The sequence below is a fragment of the Choloepus didactylus genome, chromosome 2 (assembly GCF_015220235.1).
Source record: "Choloepus didactylus isolate mChoDid1 chromosome 2, mChoDid1.pri, whole genome shotgun sequence".
Lineage (NCBI taxonomy): Eukaryota > Metazoa > Chordata > Mammalia > Pilosa > Megalonychidae > Choloepus > Choloepus didactylus.
Window position 1 is genome coordinate 197,225,297 of NC_051308.1, and position 24,537 is coordinate 197,249,833.

Consider the following 24,537-nt stretch of genomic DNA (forward strand, 5'->3'; position numbering starts at 1 on the left):
AGTCTCAGGAGCCATACGCCAATACCAAAGACTTGTGGGTCAGTGGCAGAGACAAACTGTGGCAGGACTGAACTGAAGGATTAGACTATTGCAGTAGCTTTAAAACTCTAGGATCATCAGGGAGATTTGATTGTTAGGGCCACCCCCCCTCCCCGACTGCCCAGAAACACGCCCCACATACAGGGCAGGCAACACCAACTACACACGCAAGCTTGGGACACCCATTGGGCCCCACAAGACTCACTCCCCCCACTCACCAAAAAGGCTAAGCAGGGGAGATCTGGCTTGTGGAGAACAGGTGGCTCGTGGACGCCACCTGCTGGTTAGTTAGAGAAAGTGTACTCCACGAAGCTGTACATCTGATAAACTAGAGATAAGGACTTCAACTGGTCTACAAACCCTAAAAGAACCCTATCAAGGACAGCAAATGCCACGAGGCCAAAAACAACAGAAAATTATAAAGCATATGAAAAAACCAGACGATATGGATAACCCAAGCCCAAGCACCCAAATCAAAAGACCAGAAGAGACACACCTAGAGCAGCTACTCAAAGAACTAAAGATGAACAATGAGACCCTAGTACGGGATATGAAGGAAATCAAGAAGACCCTAGAAGAGCATAAAGAAGACATTGCAAGACTAAATAAAAAAATGGATGATCTTATGGAAATTAAAGAAACTGTTGACCAAATTAAAAAGATTCTGGACACTCATAGTACAAGACTAGAGGAAGTTGAACAACGAATCAGTGACCTGGAAGATGACAGAATGGAAAATGAAAGCATAAAAGAAAGAATGGGGAAAAAAATTGAAAAACTCGAAATGGACCTCAGGGATATGATAGATAATATGAAGCGTCCGAATATAAGACTCATTGGTGTCCCAGAAGGGGAAGAAAAGGGTAAAGGTCTAGGAAGAGTATTCAAAGAAATTGTTGGGGAAAACTTCCCAAATCTTCTAAACAACATAAATACACAAATCATAAATGCTCAGCGAACTCCAAATAGAATAAATCCAAAAAAACCCACTCCGAGACATATACTGATCACACTGTCAAACATAGAAGAGAAGGAGCAAGTTCTGAAAGCAGCAAGAGAAAAGCAATTCACCACATACAAAGGAAACAGCATAAGACTAAGTAGTGACTACTCAGCAGCCACCATGGAGGCGAGAAGGCAGTGGCACGATATATTTAAAATTCTGAGAGAGACGAATTTCCAGCCAAGAATACTTTATCCAGCAAAGCTCTCCTTCAAATTTGAGGGAGAGCTTAAATTTTTCACAGACAAAGAAATGCTGAGAGAATTTGCTAACAAGAGACCTGCCCTACTGGAGATACTAAAGGGAGCCCTACAGACAGAGAAACAAAGACAGGACAGAGAGACTTGGAGAAAGGTTCAGTACTAAAGAGATTCGGTATGGGTACAATAAAGGATATTAATAGAGAGAGGGAAAAATATGGCAAACATAACCCAAAGGATAAGATGGCCGATTCAAGAAATGCCTTCACGGTTTTAACGTTGAATGTAAATGGATTAAACTCCCCAATTAAAAGATATAGATTCGCAGAATGGATCAAAAAAATGAACCATCAATATGTTGCATACAAGAGACTCATCTTAGACACAGGGACACAAAGAAATTGAAAGTGAAAGGATGGAAAAAAATATTTCATGCAAGCTACAGCCAAAAGAAAGCAGGTGTAGCAATATTAATCTCAGATAAAATAGACTTCAAATGCAGGGATGTTTTGAGAGACAAAGAAGGCCACTACATACTAATAAAAGGGGCAATTCAGCAAGAAGAAATAACAATCGTAAATGTCTATGCACCCAATCAAGGTGCCACAAAATACATGAGAGAAACACTGGCAAAACTAAAGGAAGCAATTGATGTTTCCACAATAATTGTGGGAGACTTCAACACATCACTCTCTCCTATAGATAGATCAACCAGACAGAAGACCAATAAGGAAATTGAAAACCTAAACAATCTGATAAATGAATTAGATTTAACAGACATCTACAGGACATTACATCCCAAATCACCAGGATACACATACTTTTCTAGTGCTCACGGAACTTTCTCCAGAATAGATCATATGCTGGGACATAAAACAAGCCTCAATAAATTTAAAAAGATTGAAATTATTCAAAGCACATTCTCTGACCACAATGGAATACAATTAGAAGTCAATAACCATCAGAGACTTAGAAAATTCACAAATACCTGGAGGTTAAACAACACACTCCTAAACAATCAGTGGGTTAAAGAAGAAATAGCAAGAGAAATTGCTAAATATATAGAGACGAATGAAAATGAGAACACAACATACCAAAACCTATGGGATGCAGCAAAAGCAGTGCTAAGGGGGAAATTTATAGCACTAAACGCATATATTAAAAAGGAAGAAAGAGCCAAAATCAAAGAACTAATGGATCAACTGAAGAAGCTAGAAAATGAACAGCAAACCAATCCTAAACCAAGTAGAAGAAAAGAAATAACAAGGATTAAAGCAGAAATAAATGACATAGAGAACAAAAAAACAATAGAAAGGATAAATATCACCAAAAGTTGGTTCTTTGAGAAGATCAACAAGATTGACAAGCCCCTAGCTAGACTGACAAAATCAAAAAGAGAGAAGACCCATATAAACAAAATAATGAATGAAAAAGGTGACATAACTGCAGATCCTGAAGAAATTAAAAAAATTATAAGAGGATATTATGAACAACTGTATGGCAACAAACTGGATAATGTAGAAGAAATGGACAATTTCCTGGAAACATATGAACAACCTAGACTGACCAGAGAAGAAATAGAAGACCTCAACCAACCCATCACAAGCAAAGAGATCCAATCAGTCATCAAAAATCTTCCCACAAATAAATGCCCAGGGCCAGATGGCTTCACAGGGGAATTCTACCAAACTTTCCAGAAAGAACTGACACCAATCTTACTCAAACTCTTTCAAAACATTGAAAAAAATGGAACACTACCTAACTCATTTTATGAAGCTAACATCAATCTAATACCAAAACCAGGCAAAGATGCTACAAAAAAGGAAAACTACCGGCCAATCTCCCTAATGAATATAGATGCAAAAATCCTCAACAAAATACTTGCAAATCGAATCCAAAGACACATTAAAAAAATCATACACCATGACCAAGTGGGGTTCATTCCAGGCATGCAAGGATGGTTCAACATCAGAAAAACAATCAATGTATTACAACACATTAAAAACTCGAAAGGGAAAAATCAATTGATCATCTCAATAGATGCTGAAAAAGCATTTGACAAAATCCAACATCCCTTTTTGATAAAAACACTTCAAAAGGTAGGAATTGAAGGAAACTTCCTCAACATGATAAAGAGCATATATGAAAAACCCACAGCCAGCATAGTACTCAATGGTGAGAGACTGAAAGCCTTCCCTCTAAGATCAGGAACAAGACAAGGATGCCCGCTGTCACCACTGTTATTCAACATTGTGCTGGAAGTGCTAGCCAGGGCAATCCGGCAAGACAAAGAAATAAAAGGCATCCAAATTGGAAAAGAAGAAGTAAAACTGTCATTGTTTGCAGATGATATGATCTTATATCTAGAAAACCCTGAGAAATCAACGATACACCTACTAGAGCTAATAAACAAATTTAGCAAAGTAGCGGGATACAAGATTAATGCACATAAGTCAGTAATGTTTCTATATGCTAGAAATGAACAAACTGAAGAGACACTCAAGAAAAAGATACCATTTTCAATAGCAACTAAAAAAATCAAGTACCTAGGAATCAACTTAACCAAAGATGTAAAAGACCTATACAAAGAAAACTACATAACTCTACTAAAAGAAATAGAAGGGGACCTTAAAAGATGGAAAAATATTCCATGTTCATGGATAGGAAGGCTAAATGTCATTAAGATGTCTATTCTACCCAAACTCATCTACAGATTCAATGCAATCCCAATCAAAATTCCAACAACCTACTTTGCAGACTTGGAAAAGCTAGTTATCAAATTTATTTGGAAAGGGAAGATGCCTCGAATTGCTAAAGACACTCTAAAAAAGAAAAACGAAGTGGGAGGACTTACACTCCCTGACTTTGAAGCTTATTATAAAGCCACAGTTGCCAAGACAGCATGGTACTGGCACAAAGATAGACATATAGATCAATGGAATCGAATTGAGAATTCAGAGATAGACCCTCAGATCTATGGCCGACTGATCTTTGATAAGGCCCCCAAAGTCACCGAACTGAGCCATAATGGTCTTTTCAACAAATGGGGCTGGGAGAGTTGGATATCCATATCCAAAAGAATGAAAGAGGACCCCTACCTCACCCCCTACACAAAAATTAACTCAAAATGGACCAAAGATCTCAATATAAAAGAAAGTACCATAAAACTCCTAGAAGATAATGTAGGAAAACATCTTCAAGACCTTGTATTAGGAGGCCACTTCCTAGACTTTACACCCAAAGCACAAGCAACAAAAGAGAAAATAGATAAATGGGAACTCCTCAAGCTTAGAAGTTTCTGCACCTCAAAGGAATTTCTCAAAAAGGTAAAGAGGCAGCCAACTCAATGGGAAAAAATTTTTGGAAACCATGTATCTGACAAAAGACTGATATCTTGCATATACAAAGAAATCCTACAACTCAATGACAATAGTACAGACAGCCCAATTATAAAATGGGCAAAAGATATGAAAAGACAGTTCTCTGAAGAGGAAATACAAATGACCAAGAAACACATGAAAAAATGTTCAGCTTCACTAGCTATTAGAGAGATGCAAATTAAGACCACAATGAGATACCATCTAACACCGGTTAGAATGGCTGCCATTAAACAAACAGGAAACTACAAATGCTGGAGGGGATGTGGAGAAATTGGAACTCTTATTCATTGTTGGTGGGACTGTATAATGGTTCAGCCACTCTGGAAGTCAGTCTGGCAGTTCCTTAGAAAACTAGATATAGAGCTACCATTCGATCCAGCGATTGCACTCCTCGGTATATACCCGGAAGATCGGAAAGCAGTGACACGAACAGATATCTGCACGCCAATGTTCATAGCAGCATTATTCACAATTGCCAAGAGATGGAAACAACCCAAATGTCCTTCAACAGATGAGTGGATAAATAAAATGTGGTATATACACACGATGGAATACTACGCGGCAGTAAGAAGGAACGATCTGGTGAAACATATGACAACATGGATGAACCTTGAAGACATAATGCTGAGCGAAATAAGCCAGGCACAAAAAGAGAAATATTATATGCTACCACTAATGTGAACTTTGAAAAATGTAAAACAAATGGTTTATAATGTAGAATGTAGGGGAACTAGCAGTAGAGAGCAATTAAGGAAGGGGGAACAATAATCCAGGAAGAACAGATAAGCTATTTAACGTTCTGGGGATGCCCAGAAATGACTATGGTCTGTTAATTTCTGATGGTTGTAGTAGGAACAAGTTCACTGAAATGTTGCTATATTATGTAACTTTCTTGGGGTAAAGTAGGAACATGTTGGAAGTTAAGCAGTTATCTTAGGTTAGTTGTCTTTTTCTTACTCCCTTGCTATGGTCTCTTTGAAATGCTCTTTTATTGTATGTTTGTTTTCTTTTTAACTTTTTTTTTCATACAGGTGATTTGAAAAAAGAAGGGAAAGTTAAAAAAAAAAAAAAAAAAAAAAAAAAGAAAAAAGAAAAAAGACAAACAAGGGGAAAAAAAAAAAAAAAAAAAAAGATGTAGTGCCCCCTTGAGGAGCCTGTGGAGAATGCAGGGGTATTCGCCTACCCCACCTCCATGGTTGCTAACATGACCACAGACATAGGGGACTGGTGGTTTGATGGGTTGAGCCCTCTACCATAAGTTTTACCCTTGGGAAGACGGTTGCTGCAAAGGAGAGGCTAGGCCTCCCTGTATTTGTGCCTAAGAGTCTCCTCCTGAATGCCTCTTTGTTGCTCAGATGTGGCCCTCTCTCTCTGGCTAAGCCAACTTGAAAGGTGAAATCACTGCCCTCCCCCCTACGTGGGATCAGACACCCAGGGAAGTGAATCTCCCTGGCAACGTGGAATATGACTCCCGGGGAGGAATGTAGACCCGGCATCGTGGGACGGAGAACATCTTCTTGACCAAAAGGGGGATATGAAAGGAAATGAAATAAGCTTCAGTGGCAGAGAGATTCCAAAACGAGCCGAGAGATCACTCTGGTGGGCACTCTTACGCACACTTTAGACAACCTTTTTTAGGTTCTAAAGAATTGGGGTAGCTGGTGGTGGATACCTGAAACTATTAAACTACAACCCAGAACCCATGAATCTCGAAGACAGTTGTATAAAAATGTAGCTTATGAGGGGTGACAGTGGGATTGGGAATGCCATAAGGACCAAACTCCACTTTGTCTAGTTTATGGATGGATGTGTAGAAAAGTAGGGGAAGCAAACAAACAGACAAAGGTACCCAGTGTTCTTTTTTACTTCAATTGCTCTTTTTCACTCTAATTATTATTCTTGTTATTTTTGTGTGTGTGCTAATGAAGGTGTCAGGGATTGATTTAGGTGATGAATGTACAACTATGTAATGGTACTGTAAACAATCGAAAGTACAATTTGTTTTGTATGACTGTGTGGTATGTGAATATATCTCAATAAAATGATGATTAAAAAAAAAAAAAAAAAAAAAAAACAACAAACGCAAAAAAAAAAAAAAAAAAAAAAAAATTATATGTGTAGACAGGTAATTTAAAAATACCTAGACCAGCCATTTACCGTAACTTCAACCACCCTTTTGGGTATCAAATATATATAATATGGCACAAATAGCATTTTAGGCAGGTGCACACTTCACTATAGCAAATCCTAGTCTGCTATCCTCTGTGGGTTAATTGGGCTGGACTGCATGTTAGCAGTGAAGGCTCTCCATGCCCCTTTGCATGAAGCCTAGATGAGATGCACACCCAACCGCAACATCTATGTCTTCTTTTTCCTTTATCCGATCCTGGTTTCTAGTTGGCCTTCCAAGAATAAGGTCCTCTCCTCTCTTCTCACTAACTAGCTATCCAAGATGGAACTTTCTAAATGATGAATCAGGTGCTAGTCTTTGCCACAGTCCACTGGTAGTTTTAATCCCTTAAAGTATAATTGGGGGCCTGCTGGTAGGTTGTGAGAGTCTTCCTGATGGGTCAAGAACTAATCCATATATGCATATCTTTTCTTCAGATCTTATGGGTTAATGACACAGTTCCATAGACTACAATTTTTATATATGATTAAAGATCTCTTATAGTTAATCTATTGTAAGAGTTAGGATTAGGTTTTCTTTTTTTTTTTTTAAACAGAAAAGTTAAAATTAAACAAAGTAAAAGTTAATTTCTGCCTTCCATTTAAGAAGTCCAGAGGTTGACTCTCCAGGACTGGCAGGGTACATCACAGGGTCAAAGACTCAGTTTCCTCCTATCATCTTGCTCCACTGGATGGTAGGATTATAGTTTTATCATGATTTAGGATGTCTTCTGGGGCTCCAGCTAGCACTTCTGCTTACAATGGCCAGAACTTAGTTGTGTAACCACACTATATTGAAAGGGAGGCTGAGAAATGTAGTCTTTAGTCTTTAGTCTGATTAGCCATTAATACAACTTTAAAAAAAAAAAAAAAGATTCTCTCACTAAGAAAGAAATTGAAAATGAATATTTAGGGTTATAACAGTCTCTGCCACTCCCATTGAGTGAGTGATTAAGAGTTACTGCCTGTGCCGGTTTGAGTGTATTGTGTCCCCCAAATGCCATTATCTTTGTGGTCTTGTGTGGGGCAAACGTTTTTGGTGCTGGTTGGATTTGCTTGGAATGTGCCCCACCCAGCTGTGGGAGATGATTCTGATGAGATGTTCCCATGGAGGTGTGGCCCCGCCCATTCAGGGTGGGCCCTGATCGGTGGAGCATATAAATGAGCTGACTCAAAGAGAGGAAACGGAGTGCAGCTGGGAGTGATGTTTTGAAGAGGAGCAAGCTTGCTAGAGAGGAAAGTCCTGGGAGAAAGCCGTTTTGAGGCCAGAGCTTTGGAGCAGACGCTGGCTGCCTTCCCAGCTAACAGAGGTTTTCCGGACGCCATTGGCCATCCTCCGGTGAAGGTGCCCGATTGTTGATGTGTTGCCTTGGACACTTTGTGGCCTTAAGACTGTAACTGTGTAGTGAAATAAACCCCCGTTTTATAAAAGCCTATCCATCTCTGGTGTTTTGCATTCTGCAGCATTAGCAAACTAGCACACTGCCGTTCTATATGCTTATACTCAGCTTAGCTTGTTGTTTTTTTGATTTGTTTTGTTTTTGTTCCTGTACTGCTTTATGCCCCCAGCTTTATGTAGTTCTTGTCACAGATTACATGTTTATACATTATGATTCCAAAACCATGGATTTATCATTACAATTTGTGCATATGCCTTTTAGATCATGTAGGAAGTAAAAAGTGGAGTTACAAACTAGAAATACAGTAGTACTGGTGTTTATATTTACCCATGTCATCATCTTTACTGGAGATTTTTTTTTCATGTGGCTTCAGTCAATTGTCTAGAGTCCTTTCCTTTCAACTTGCAGAACTCCCTTTAGCCTTTCTTATAGAGCCAGTCTAGAGGTGACAAAGTCCCTCAGCTTTTGTTTGAAAAGGGAATGTCTTAATCCCTCCCTCAGTTTTTTTATTCAATTTTATTCAATTTTATTGAGATACATTCACATACCATACATGTGTACAATCAGTTGTTCACAGTACCATCATATAGTTTTGCATTCATCACCCCAATCTATTTATTGAACACCTTCCTTGTACCAGAAAAAGTTAAAATAAGAATAAAAAATAAAAGTAAAAAGGAAAACCCAAATCATCCCCCCCACACCATATTTTTTGTTTACTTTTTTGTCCCCATTTTTCTACTCATCCATCCGTACACTGGATAAAAGAACTGCGATCCACAAGGCTTTCACAATCACACTGTCACCCCTTGTAAGCTGCATTGCTATACGATCATCTTCAAGAGTCGAGGCTACTGCATTGTAGTTTGATAGTTTTAGATATTTATTTCTAGCTATTCCAATGCATTAAAACCTAAAAAGGGTTATCTATATAGTGCAAAAGAATGCCTACCAGAGTGACCTCAATTCCGTTTGGAATCTCTCAGCCACTGAAACTTTGTTTCGTTTCATTTTTCCTCCCCCTTTTGGTCAAGAAGATGTTCTCAATCCCACAGCATCAGGTCCAGATTCATCCCCAGGAGTCATATCCCACATTGCCAGGAAGATTTACACCCCCGGGAGTCAGATCCCACGTAGTGGGGAGGGCAGTGAGTTCACCCACTAAGTTGTCTTAGCTAGAGAGAGAGGGCCACATCTGAGCAACAAAGAGGTACTCAGGGGGAGACTCTTAGGCACAATTATGAGCAGGTTTAGCTTCTCCTTTGCAGTAACGAGCCTCATAAGGGCAAGTCCCATGGTAGAGGGCTTGGCATATCAAACCATCAGTCCTCAGTGTTTGTGAGAACATCAGCAACAATCCAGGTGAGGAAGCCCAACACCTCTGCATTTCCCCCCAGCTCCTCAGGGTGGCCCTGCAAATATATTTTTATTCTCTGCCCAGATTACTTTGGAATGTATCGTTATTTCACACTAACCTATGCAAACCTACCAGGTCTCACTTCTATTAAAAGTTCCATGTAATTATGGTATTTGAACAAACTGTACAAGTTAAATTGTTTAGGAAATAGAAATCTTGCACAAACTAAACATCTCTTCCCTTGGTCTCACATGGAATTTGCAGTTTTAAAATGCAGTCAGTATTGTCCTTTACGCTTTGGCCCGATTTTCCCTTCTCCTAACCACATCTCCTTCATTCTTATCTCTAGTTGAAGTCTGGACTCTTTTTCAGCTTTTTTGACAGTCACTATATGTTCTAATACTGACATATCTGCCAAGTTCTAGCTCTGAGTTTCAGGTGTCACACAGATACCCAAAGTTCCAGGGATTGAGCAGGTTATACACAAAGGGATCAGCATCTCGGAATCTGGGATAGCCATTACAATTCAGGAATAGATGTGACTGCTGTAAGAGCTTACAATCTAGGGACCATTCCAGTAAGCGTTCCCCTGATAAGCTGTGCTCTAAGGTTCAATTCTGAGTTTACACATTGTACTTAGTTCATATTGGTGAGGCATTATAGTGTTTGCCTTTCTTTCTGGCATAGACGACTCAAAATGCTGTCTACATGTTCCATTCTCCTTGTTGCATGTGTCATAGCTTCACTCCTTCTCGCAGTTGCACAGTATTCCATTATATGCACACACAGTAGTTCACCATTCTGTTCCTCAGTCGATCTGCTCTTAGGCCACCTCCACCCGTTGTAAATCATACATACTCTCTCCATAAACAACAGCATGCAAATGTCCATTCATGTCCCCGCTCGCAGATCCTCTAAGAAAATGTCCCCTAATGAGGTTGCAGGACCTTATGGCACCCACATGCTTAGCTTCATGTGGAACCAAATCACTGTCCTCCAGAAAGGCTATGCCATTCTACCTCCTAACCAACAGTTAATCTGTACTTATTGGTTTCTCCAGCATTTTTATCCCTGTTTATATTTTCCATATAATTTTATAGAGCTATATTCACAGACCATATAATTATCCACAGTGTACAATCAGTTGTTCATGGTATCATCATACAGTTTGAATTTATCACCACAGTCAGCACTTCAACATATTGATTACTGTGGAAAAAAAAAAACGTTTTTTTTTTTAATGAATAAGAAAAAGAAAATTAAACATCATACAACACAATAGAAAGGTCAGACAAGAACACCACTACCACGAATCCCATATCCTTCCCTTACGGCCTCCTTTCATACAAATTTAGCTTTGGTATATTGTCTCTGTTACATTTAATGAAAGCATATTACATTGTTACATTGACCACTCCAGTTTGCTTTGATTATATTTTTCCCCAATACTGTCTCCTTTCCAATACTCTGCATGGTTGATATCCATTTGTTCTCCCACATGCAAGAACAGTTTTATATTTGTACATTTAGTCAGAATCCTTGACCACTCCAGTTTTTGCTAAGTTAAACAGTCCCAGTCTTGATCTTCTATCTTTACCTCAGGTGTCATTCATGCCCCTAGCCCACCTCTTTCAGCTTTACTCGTGAACATCTTTGTTCAGTATAGCTACAGTATTGTGCTACCATCACACAGTATTATGCTATTTATTTCTGGATCTATACAATCAATCCTGCTGAAATTCTGTAGTCCTTCAGCATCAAATGCCTGATCTCTGCCTTCTTTCTGTCTCCTGGTAGCCTATGTTATCAGCTTTTAACTCTCAAAGTTTGCTCTTTAATGTTAGTTCATATTACTGAGAACATACTGTATTTGTCTTTTGGTTTTTGACTAACTTCACTCAACATAATGTCCTCAAGTTTCATCCACATTATTATATGTTCCATGTCTTTGTTCTGTCTTACAGCTGCATAATATTCCATCACGTGTATGTACCACAGTTTGTTCATCCACTCATCCATTGATGGACATTTGGGCTGTTTCCATCTCTTGGCTATTGTGAATAATGCTGTGATAAACATCGGTTTACAAATGTCCATTCATGTCTCAACTTTCAGTTCCTCTGAGTATATACCTAATAATGGAATAGCTGGGTTGTATGGCAAATCTATACTTAGCTTCCTAAGGAACTGTCACACTGTCTTCCAGAGTGGTTGCACCATTCTACATGCCCACCAACAGTGAATAAGTGTGGCTCTTTCCCCACATCTTTTCCAGCACTTGTAATTTTCTGTTTTTTGTATAGTGGCCATTCTGGTAGATGTGAGATGATATCTCATTGTGGTTTTGATTTGCATTTCCCTAATAGCCAGTGAAAGTTGAGTCTTTTTTTCATATGTTTTGAGCCATTTGTATTTCCTGTTCAGAAAAGTGTCTGTCCATGTCTTTTGCCAATTTTTTAATTGGGTTGTTTGTCTTTCTGTTGTTGAATCATAGGATCGCTTTATATATTCAGGATAGTAAACCCTTATATGATATGTGGTTTCCAAATATTGTCTCCCATTGTGTAGGCTGCCTTTTTACCTTTCTGGCAAAGTCTTTTGTGTACAAAAGTGTTTAATTTTGAGGAGATCCCATTTGTCTATTTGTTCTTTGGTTCCTCGTGCTTTGGGTGTAAGGTCTAGAAAACTACCTCCTATCCCAAGATCTTTAAGAAATTGCCCTACATTTTCTTCTAAGAATCTTACAGTCTTAGTGCTACTGTTTAGGTCTTTGATCCATTTCAAGTTAATTTTTGTATAAGGTGTGAGATAGGGGTCCTCTTTCATTCTTTTGGAAATGGAGATCCAGTTCTCCAAACATCATTTGTTGAAGAGGCTGCTCTGTCCCAGTTGCTTTGGCTTGACTGCCTTATCAAAGCTCAATTGTCTGTAGATGCGAGAGTCTTTTTCTCAACACTCAATTCAATTCCATTGGTCGGTATATCTATCCTTAGTCCAGTACCATGCTGTTTTGAGCACTGTAGCTTTGTAATATGCTTCACAGTCAGGTAGTGTGAGACCTCCCACTTCATTCCTCTTTCTCAAGACATTTTTGGCTTTTCGGGGCACCTTGCCCTTCCAAATAAATTTGGTTATTGGTTTTTCTATTTCTGCAAAGTAAGTTGTTGGGATTTTAATTCGTATTGCATTGAATCTTTAAATTGGTATAGGTAGAATTGACATCTTATTTATATTTAGTCTTCCAATCCATGAACACGGTATGTTCTTCCATTTTTTTAGGTCCTGTTCGATTTCTTTTAGCAGTTTCTTGTAGTTTTCTTTAAATAGATCTTTTGTGGCCTTTGTTAAGTTTATTCCTAAATACGTGATTCTTTTGGTTGCTATTATAAATGGATTTTTTTTTTATTTCTTCCTCTTGTTGCACATTACTTGTGTATAAGAACACTACAGATTTTTGCATATTGATCTTGTAGCCTGCCACTTTGCTGTATTCATTGACTAGTTCTAATATCTTTGCTGTAGGTTTTTCTGAATTTTCTACATATAGAATATGTTATCTGCAAAGAGTGAAAATTTTACTTCTTCCCCGCCAGTTTGGATGCCTTTTGTTTCTTTTTCTTGCCTAATTGCTCTAGCTAGAACTTCCAGCACAATGTTAAATAACAGTGGTGACAGTGGGCATCCCTGTCTTGTTCCTGATCTTAGAGGGAAAGCTTTCAGTCTCTCCACATTGAGTATGACGTTAGCTGTGGGTTTTTCATATATTGCCTTTATCATATTGAGAAAATTCCCTTCTATTCCTATCCTTTGAAGTGTTTTCATCAAGAAAGGATGTTGAATTTTGTCAAATGCCTTCTGCATCGACCAAGATGATCATGTCATTCTTCTGCTTTGATTTATTGATGTAGTGTATTACATTAATTGATTTTATTGTGTTGAAGCAGCCTTGAATACCTGGAATAAACCCTACTTGGTTGTGGTGTATAATTCTTTTAATGTGCTACTGGATTCGATTTGCAAGTATTTTGTTGAGGATTTTTGCGTCTATATTCATTAAAGAGATTGGTCTATAACTTTCTTTCTTTGTAGTATCTTTGTCTGATTTTGGTATTAGGGTGATGTTGGCTTCATAGAATAAGTTGGGTAGCTTTCCCTCCTCTTCAATTTTTTTGAAGACTTTGAGCAGGATGGGTACTAATTCATTCTTGAATGCTTGGTAGAATTCACATGTGAAGTCATCTGGTAAAAATATGTAACGCTTCACAAATTTGCACGTCATTCTTGCACAGGGGCCATGCTAATCTTGTCTGTATCATTCCAGTATATGGGCTGCCGAAGCAAGCATTTAGCTTGTTTTTATAATTTACAATATTCTACCTCAAATTCTGTCTCCCAGACAATATTTGATGGTATTCAAAAGCTACTGAATGGACTTCTGGTCCAGCAAGACGCTGGCAAAACATGCTCCAGAGTTCCATTCCCCCACTGAATCTTTGAACAATTAGCAAAAACTGGCAAGAGCCATCTTCCTCAAAACTCTGGAAAGAGTTAAAGGGTAACAGTTACTGGGCAAGTGCTGAATCAAGGAAATACAACTGAAAACCAGTAGAAGCTCATATAACCCTTGCTGAACCCTCCCACACCTTCCCCTAACCCCCAACATGGTGTGAAGCTGACCTGTACTACTACTTTGGGTCCCTGGCCCTGATCTGGATGCAGAGTAACCTCTATGTGCATATTGTTGCTGCCAGTCTATCTGGTTGCAGCCTGAAGGAGTTGACCAGGTCATTCCCCTCTGGCTAACCCTCTCAGAAATTGTCCTGCAGGCAGGAGCAGCTTGCTGACAACTAAAGCAATGTAAGAAACAATTACAGCTTCCTCAGGCATAGGATAACCTGCTTTAATACATACAGTCGAGCACAGGGAGTGGGAGATGGGGAATCTATTGCATAGGGAGTAGGGAGAGCATTCTGATTCCTATAAAGGGGGGAATTCCTAAGACCATGAGTACCAGCCCAGTACAAGATGAAGGATCAGGAAAGACAGAGGATCCAACAGTTTCATCTTGGGCTAATCTTTTTGATAGGGGGTCTAAACTCTGAAGGAGAACAGCAGCCAATGCAGAGGCAATTTGCAAAGACTCTGAAAAGCATTCTTTGTATTGGTTTGTTTTTGTGAGCTCCTGGCACTCAAGGCAATCTCTGTCATAGCACTAGCTATACACAAAGTTAAGGAACAGACAGCTCAGGGACTAAATCCCAGAGTCAACACATTAAAATATTAAAATAATCAGTGTACAACAAAAGGTTACAAGTCAAACAAAGGAACAGGAAATGATAACCCCTACAAAGGAACAAGATTGAATTTCAGAAACCATCAAAGAAGACTGGGCTTTGGACATTCTGGACAAAGACTAAAAAAATGATCTTTGATCTGCTGAAAGAGATAAATGAAAATGGAGCAATAACTAAAGGACACCAGGAAAATTATGAATGAGCAAGATGAGAATAAAGAGGTAGAAATTTTAAAAAGAGAAATACTGGAGTGGAAGAGCACAATAACTGAAATAAAAAATTTCCTAGAGGCTTTCAACAGCAAATTAGATCTGGCAGAAGAAAGAACCAGAAAATTTTAGAGAGGAATTGAAATAATTAAGACTGAGGAACATAAAGAAAAGAGAATGAAACAAAGTGTGCAGAGCCCAAGAGACCTCTGGGACACAAGCATGCCAGTATAGGCATTTTGGGAATCCCAGAAGGAGAAGAAAGACAGAAAAAAGCAATTTCTATTCCTTTGTGTATATACCTTGAAGTGGTAATTCTACACCTAAACTTCTGAGGAACAAACTGTTTTTCACAATGGCTGCACCATTTTACATATCCCACCAACAATGCACTAGAGTTCCTATTTCTCCACATCCTCTTCAACACTTACAATTTTCTGTTTTTTTAAACAGTTGCCATTATAATTATTATAATAATTGCAGAAAACTTCCCAAATTGCAGAAAACTTCCCAAATTTAATGAAACATGCATGTACACATGTAAGAGGCCCAGCAAACCCCAAACAGGATAAACTCAAAGAGAACCAGTCCCAGACACATTATAGTCAAACTGTTGAATGCAAAGGATGAAGAGAGATTTCTGAAAGCTGTAAGAGAAAAGCAACATGTTATGTACAACAGAATCCCAATAAGATTAATGCTTATTTCTCATTAGAAGCCAGGGAGGCAAGAAGGCAAGGGGATGAAATATTTAAATTGCTACAAGAAAATAATTGCCAACCAAGAATTTTATATCCAGTGAGACTGTCATTCATAAATGAGAGAGAGATTAATAGTTTCCTGGATAAACAAAAACTGAAGGAGTTTGTCACCCCTGGAACTGCCCTGCAAGCAATACTACGTTGAGTTCTTCAGACTGAAAGGAAAGGACATGAGACAGTGGATCGAAGTGTCATAAAAAAATAAAGAACTCTGGTAGAGATAAACATATGGGTAATTATAAATACCAGTACAATTGTATTGTAAGTTATGGAATGTGAATCCACATTTTGCCTATTCCAGGTGCTAAAGTACAAATGCATAAAAAGTAATGAAAAAATAATGGTTTTGGATATACAATGTATAAAGATATAATCTTTAACAAGTACAACAAAAAGGGTGGGGAGACAGAGACATATATATAGGAACAGTGTATGTGTGTGCTGTTGAATTTAGAAATAAACCCTCACATCTATGACCAGTTGTTTTATGACAAGGGTGCCAAGTCCACTCACTGGGGAAGTAACAGTATTTTCAACAAATGGTGCTGGGAGAACTGGGTAGCCATATGCAAAGAATGAAGGTGGACCCCTACCTCACATCATATACAAAAATTAAATCAAAATGGATCAAAGACCTAAATATAAGAACCAGGACCTTAAATCACCTAGAAAAAAACATGGGGAAACATCTTCAGGACACTCTGTTGAGCAGTAGTTTCTTAGGTTTTATACCAAAAGCTCAAGCAATAAAAGAAAAAAAAAAAAAATAGATAAATGAGACTTCATTAGAATTAAAATCATTTGTGTGTCACAGGACTTCATAAAGAAATTAAAAATACACCCTACAGATTGGGAGAAAATATTTGGAAACCACATATTTGATAAGGGTTTAGTGTCTAGATTATATAAGATAACCCTACAACTCAACAACAAAAGACAACCCAATAAAACAATGACCAAAAGACTTGAATAGACGTTTCTCCAAAGAAGACATACAAATGGCCAATAAGCACATGAAAAGATGCTCAGCATCATTAGCCATTAGTTAGGGAAATGCAAATCAAAATCTCAGTGAAATACCATCTCATACCCACTATAATGGCAACTGTTTAAAAAAACAGAAAATTGTAAGTGTTGAAGAGGATGTGGAGAAATAGGAACTCTAGTGCATTGTTGGTGGGATATGTAAAATGGTGCAGCCATTGTGAAAAACAGTTTGTTCCTCAGAAGTTTAGGTGTAGAATTACCACTTCAAGGTATATACACAAAGGAATAGAAAGCAGGAGTTCAAACGGATATTTGCACACTGATGTTCAGAGCAGCAAGAATTGTTCACAGTTTCCTAAAAATGTAAACAACCCAAGTGTCCATTAACAGATGAATAGGATAAACACAATGTGGTATATATATGCAGTGGAATATTTTTCAGCTGTATAAAGGAATAAAGTTCTGAAGCATGGAATCATGTGGATGACTTCATGTTGAGTTAAATAAGCCAGATGCAAAAGGATAAATTTTATATGATCTCACTGATATGAAATAATTAGAATAGGCAAACTCAGAGAGTCAGAATCTAGAATATAGGTTACCAGGGACAGGGGTGGGGGTAGGGAATGGGGTTTAATGCTTAAATTGTTCAGAGTTTCTATTTGGGTTGATGGAAGAGTTTTGGTAATGGGTGATGCTGATGATAGAACAACACTGTGAATATAATTAGCACAACTGATCTGTATATTTGAATATGTTTAAAAGGGGGAATTTTAGGTTGTATATATGTTACCATAAAAAATCTTAAAAACCAAAGAATTGTGTAACACAAACAGTGAACCCTAATGTATGCTATGGACTACAGTTAATCTTATAATTATAATAATTTTGTTTATCAACTGCTACAAAAGTTCCACACTAATACAAAATGTTAATAATAGGGAAAACTATGTGTGGGAGTGGGGTATATGGGAACTCTGTACTTCCTGCATGATTTTTCTGTAAACCTTCAACCTAAAAAAAAAAAAGCTACGGAACATGTACACCCACAAATCATTGAAATGTCTGTGATTTTCAGCAAGAATGCATTATTATGAATGTTTTCTTAATACAACATTATTTATTTATCTTCAGTTTTTTATAGCTGTGTTCCTCTACCCCCTGGAATGTGGAAACAGATGAGATAGGTAGGTTAGACGTTCTTTTTCTCTTCCTCAGTGGCCTAAAATGGTTGGAGGAGAGTGTTTCTTTACCACTGCCTTTCAAATTGTGTGCCTCACATCCCACTCATGTTCTGCCTCCAATTTAATGAGTGGTGCTGAGCTTCTTAAGTGTTCACGGACACCAATGACGTGAGATCTTTGTTCTGTCCTGGAACTGCCTGCTTCCTTGCCTCAACAGTCTCTGCCAGCCTCCCCAAACTGCCTCTCTACTGTTTGATATAATGCCCAGTCATTTGAGAAAAGCTTCTGGTTTGCTTATTCATAAAAACTTTAGCCCTCCTCAAAGATATTTTATGACCTGAGTATTACAGTGTAAGCAATGAAGTGGTAAAACTCCTGTGCCCAAATGAACATTTGCCAGCTTATTTTGTGAAGAGAGTTTGATTTTAATTTAGGCTTTTTTTTTTTACCGGTGACTTCCATCGAGAGATCTCCCTACATGAGATCCAAAGACATCTCCTGAATATTTCAGAATGCTATTCCAACATCTGCTTCAGGAGGCAAGATGGGAAAAACACCATCATGACATCTCATCTTTAGTGGCTGGCTATTTCCTTTTGTAACCTCTCCAGTTTGGTTGCTGCCTGTTGGTCTCTGAAATCATTATGTGCTTTGTGAACCAAGCAGGCAAAGTGTCATAATTATTTCCCCAATTCAACTTGCACCCTGGTTCTTCTCTCTGAAAATAACTAGCTTGGACTATTGCCGCTGACACCACTGGGGCTTTCCCTAAATTTTCTCTTTGCTTTTTCTCTTTTTCACTCTCTTTTCCTCATTATAAACTAAATTTAAAATTCAACCCAAGTCACAGAGAAGTCAGTTACTATATTCTACTTTTAAAATTCAGCTCAAATATCACTTTCATAAAGAAGCAGGCAGTCTGATGTTCATGGCCAGAAATCAAGGACCACCTGTGTTATAACACTCATGCACTGATTTGCTAGCCTACTTCTCCACTCCTAGTTAAGTGTAAGCTCCTTGAAGAAGCTATTTTACCCTATTTGGTATCCCTAATATATGGCACAATTGTCTCATAAAAGACATTCGGTAAGTTGATGAGTGCATAATCTACTCAAAGGCAGCGATCTTACTTTGTTTCTCCTCCATATGCCCAGCTCCTAACGTAGTTCATGGCGTGGATTTATGGAAAAGAACGTTTATTGATGATGTTGATAATATTAAATGTAATCTTTGATTATATTACTTTGAAGCAAGAAAAGATTACGGCAAGACTATGTGCTAAACTGTGCTACTGTGCAGAATCAGCCCAATTTTATCCTACTGATAATACTCTGAAGCTCTTATCACAGTGCTTGGCACATAGCACTCAGTGAATGAAAGTGATGATAATTCTGATTGTGGTGATGATGACAGAAGAGGTGAAAAGAAATGGGAAGGGAAAAAATAAAGGCAGGTACTAATTTACACAAAGGAAATTATTTTATACTTTAATTCTTCAGGAAAAAAACTGAAATACCACTTTTAGAAATTATTTGTCATAACCAACTTTAAAATAATTCAACATACAGATTATGAATATTCTGGTACTCAGTAAAAAACTAGAACACTTCAGGTGTATGAGCAAATATTTTTCTATGTGTCTGCTGAAAAAATATTTTGAGACATAGCCAACTCATTTCTTCCAGCTCTAGTGTCCTGTGATCCTGTGATGCTAAGTGTCTAAATACAATAGGTACGATAGCTCAAGTCCAGGTCACAGTGGTTGCTGTCAGCGTGGTGTTTCCTAAGCATCAACTTAGTGCCTTAGCTCCTGGATTTGAATGTGAAGATTAGTTAGGCCCTGAAGGCAGAAACACAATAAGCACCCTAGAAGCTATTGTCAGTGGAAAAAATGAAGAGCTGTTTAATCTTTAACACATTTTCGTGGCTATCATTTCTGTTGAATTTGCTTTCAAAACCCTTTATTTTGCATTGATGGTTCAAGAATCTTCATCCTAACAACTGCCTTTCATTCAGCAGCCACTATGGGCCAGTCATTGTAAAAAAGTTCTTTACCATACTTTGTCCACAGTCCTTAACACCAATTCATTTTGCACTATGGTCACACAGCTGGTAAGTGGCAGAACTGGGTTTAGAACACAGCTTTCTGTTACTGTAAATCTTGGGGACTTTCCTTTACACCATGTAACCAAAACCTAGATCACAAAGAGGGAGTCTAAGGGAAGTGTCATTTACCATATTTAGACCCTCTCTGCTAAATTAGAAAATAAAATGTAGTTCTTTTTTCATAACACAATCTTAGCACTTCTCATATGGTCCTGCAATTATATGTTTGGTTCTCCTCAACCTTTTGAGGGTAAGGGGACTTTGTTTTACTTGTCTTTATATTCTTAATGTCAAACACATAGGCCCTTTCTCCATAAATGTTACTGAATTAAGTTATTAATGGAGCAAAGGAAAAATTAGTTATCATAATGGAAACAAAATATTTTCTTGTGCTTCTTCTATGTACTAGATGCTTTTTGTTCACAAAAACAATTTCTTCTCATTTTGCCATTCTCTATCCCAAATTGGTTGATAGGCTGAACCCAGTTTTCACTGTCTTGGCCCACACTTAAATGAGCTCAATATGATAATCAGAAATCTGAGTCTGGGTTGCATTTAGCTGCACCTGTAATTTTTGTCAGAGATATGTAAATTTAATAGCATTTGCATGTTATTGAAAGTATTTATATTTTACTTATTTATATCATAAAAGCAGAAGAAAATGTTTAATGTGTTGAAAACTTATGTCAGATAGGTAGAAAAGATTATGTTATGATTGTTCAGTTTCCATTTTGAAAGCTGCTATGAAGTACCCTCAACCTGAAGATCCTCTTCTGATACTCTTTATCATCTCCTTTCTCACATTCAGTTTAGAGCTTAAAGTGGGAATTTTTTTTTAAACTGTGTTTTCCTGGCATCTTATGTTTAACAGTGTCAGGGGTTTGTGTCCCTGGAACGAAAACTGTTTCTCCAGAGCCTTTTTTCTCTCAGCTTTCAGTGAAAAGAGGGGCGAGGCAAGCCAGTCGCTTACCACAAAGCAGTGCCACCACAAAGGAAAGATTAAGGGTTTAGAGAGAGGTCAATGTGGGTTTTTCTCTAACTAAACACTTTCCTAAAGTTTCCTTGTGGAAAAAAATAATGAAGTCATCTCAGAGTTTTTAAAGAATTTTTATTTCTTTTTCACCGTCTGCATTCGCTTGTCTTCTCAGCATGGATGTTTAATCTTCCTAGGCTTTGTGAATTGGCCCAAATGAATAAGTGGTGAGCTGTCTCTCTAGGAGCTAGAGGCTTATTCTAAGGGTCTAATCACTGAGTAAACACATCTTTGCCCTCCCTCTCACAACTGCGATATAATAGTCGAGATTCTAGCACAGTAACCTGGATATTGCAGGGACCAATGCTTTGAAATGCAGAATGGTTGATCCTCCAAAACAGACAGTGCCTGATCTTTGCCTGCCTCTTTCTTCTTTTTAAAATTAAATATTGCCAAAGAGATGCTGTTTTATTGCTTGATATTGTGCATTAGTGCCCTGGATTTCCAAGTTTAGTTTCAGTCAACACTGCCGGCTGCACTTATAGGGAACTCTGCATGTTGGGTTTCTTAGTAGCCTCTTCGGCACATGTGTGTTTGCTTTGGAAGAGCATTTAAATTAAATCAGTGAGATAGCAATGTAAATCACTAATCTCTTTCTCAAAGTCTAATGTTCCATTCCACTGTTCTTGAGAGAAATAGGCCTTTTAAAGATTTAGCCATTGCCATTGTGTTGTTAGAAATATGCTGATTTAAAAGTGGGCGGCTCTCTCATTCCAGTATCTCATTAAATGTAGTTGCTGAGATACATTCAGGCACAATTAGAGGTTGACATCCCTCTGCCTGTTTAGCAAGAGAGCTTCTAAGAAGAGCTCTGAATTTGTTGGTGTTGCTAGGTTCACTTTCCTTTCTCGAAAGCAGGAGATTTTTTGATTCATATACTAAAACTGATTTGGCATTGCCATTGCCATTTGGTGTCTTTTTTCCCAAGGTGCTATGGTTGGTAGCAATATTCAAGTTTCTTTCATCAAACATTTCGGGATCTATGCTAGCTTGGGGATGCAAAGAAGACTGATGGAAGACCCAGTCATCGCCCTTGAGAGACTTAATCTAGAGGGGAAACTGGTAAACAATTATTAATAGAAAGTGGTAGAAGCCCAGGAGAGGAAACTCTTAACTCTGCTGGAGGGAATCAAGGAAGGCTTCATAAAGGTATTTGCTTTGAGCCTTTTAAAGGATGAGTAGGAATTTGCAAGACAAGTGTTTCTTCAACAGTGTATCTGATTACAAACTTCCTAGAAGCCAGCTGTTGTCTGCAGACATCAACATAGATGAAGAAACATTGAGTCTTGTTCACCATTTTATCACAGTACCTCCTGCTGGGACTGACAAAGAGTATATCAACAAATGCTTGCTGAATGAATGAATAAATGAACAAATACATAGAAGCAGAGTGGGGTGAGCTGAGCTACTTTTACCCAGGCTTCTTATCCTTATTCTCATAACATGCTATCTCTGAGGCCCCTGGGGCTTTGAGGAAATGACCAGTCTAGCATATTCATATCGTAGGAGTGCTCTAGCAACGGGGACTACAGTGTGGATCAGCAAAAGATTAGAGTTGGAGTCAAATAATCTGGTTCCAATCCCAGCTGTGTTACTTAGGAACTAGCTGTGCGCTCGGGACAATCAGCTTTTCTAAGTCTCAGTTTCCTCATATATTAATAAAGTCAAGAATACTTATTTTATAGGGTTTTTTTTTGGGGGGGGGGGGTCGGATTTGAAGTAGATAAACAGCAACTCTTATTCACAGTAGATGTTCAGTGGATGCTTTTGGAATCTTAATCTACCTATCTACTTCTGGCTCCCCTCATCTGATACAGATTTATCTTTGAAGAAGATATTTTCATGATTACTTTTTTATTATTATTATAGTTTGGATTCTTTATCAGGATAATTCCAAGCATCAAACTTCTTTAGTCTTTCATCAGCATGAGCCTTATATTTTTTTTAATAAATATTCTTATTTTGTTTAGAATCCCATGCAATGACTTTTCCTTTATTGGTTGTCATTTGCTTATTTATGTGACAGGAAAGACCCTAAACTTCCTTGAAATTTTCCTTTGGTAGAATTTTCTGATTGTTTTGTATGTTGTCCTCACCATAAAATTCTATCATTCCGATTCCTGTTTAACTTTGACTATTCTTAAACTTTGCTTCTACAAGCACTAAGAAGTTAGTCAACAACAATTTAGACTTTTATCATTGTTGTTATTAAAACTGACATGTTGCAAATTATGTTGTTCTACTTGGTTTTAGTTTCACTTATCTTATTGGATATCCAGAGGACACTTTTAAGAGAGCAGATGTCACTTCTTGAAGAAAATTTTATCATGGCAAAAGGAAAGAATAATTTTCTGGATGTGAAACTACATTGGACATTTTTCTGTCGTTTTTTTTTCAAATGTCAATTCGATGTTAAAATGCCCGTAAATAAGTACCATAATATGGGAGCACATTAAGGATTTTGAAATTACCTGTGGAACTAAAACAAAACTTCATATCAGACTACTTCCTTTCAAGAAAATGAGACTACTCAGTGTTCAGATTGAAAACAAAAAATATGTGAGGGATTTTGCCATCCAATATGAATCAGTATTTTTACTCTGCATATTTGAATAGTTCAAAATTACTTCTCTCCTATATATAAAGTGTGTATTAAATATGAAGAATAATAAATTCATTTTATTTAATGAAAAAGCAATTTTAATTGCAATTTCTGCCTGAGACAGGCTTGCACAGTTAACAAAAATCTGTGGCAGCAGTCTGTTAAACAGGGGATATAATCATACTAGCCTCTGTAGTGTATAAGAAAGCAAAGTCATTTATATTAGTAGATGCTTTTAGGAACTCCAAGTGGAAGGTACTCTTTCAGAGAATAACATTTTAATTTTTGCGTCTGCTATTCGTATTGACTGTGCCTTTACAAAATTCAAGATATCTTATGATAGTGAATATTTTAATTGATCAGTCTTTTCTCCTCTTTTCAGAGAAAGCTTCTTGCTATCTACCTCCACCATGATGAAAGTGTTTTAACCAACGTGTTTTGCTCTCAAATGCTTTGTGCTGAATCCATTGTCTCTTATCTGAGTCAAAATTTTATAACCTGGGCTTGGGATCTGACAAAGGACACCAACAGAGCAAGGTAATACTGCTGTTCACAAGTTATAAGTTGGTCTTCTATTAAAAAAAAAAAAAAAAAAAAGTCATCATTGTGCTTGGTTTCTTATCATCATAAGCATTTATCATCTTCAACATTAAATTCTCTACCATTGTATTTCATTTGATAAAAGCTATTTGCTGTAGGTAATCGTAAAAATATACCTTGAATTATAAGACTCCTCTTAAAGTCAAGAATCATCCCCAGACAAAAGCAAAAATATACTTCTCTAGTCTTTTTGAATATCTTGTTGAACATTTA

At 37.6% G+C, this 24,537-nt stretch overlaps 1 protein-coding gene and 1 pseudogene across 1 annotated transcript in view; one reads left to right on the forward strand and one right to left on the reverse strand.

The window, feature by feature from the left end:
* The window catches only part of FAF1 (Fas associated factor 1), a 618,418-nt gene that overhangs the window by 468,997 nt on the left and 124,884 nt on the right, over positions 1–24,537 (forward strand). The window contains exon 13 of the mRNA XM_037827260.1: positions 24,107–24,261. Coding sequence (XP_037683188.1) covers positions 24,107–24,261 — 155 coding nt within the window. The remainder of the gene's footprint in view (positions 1–24,106; positions 24,262–24,537) is intronic.
* LOC119528285 lies at positions 13,793–13,891 on the reverse strand (annotated as a pseudogene).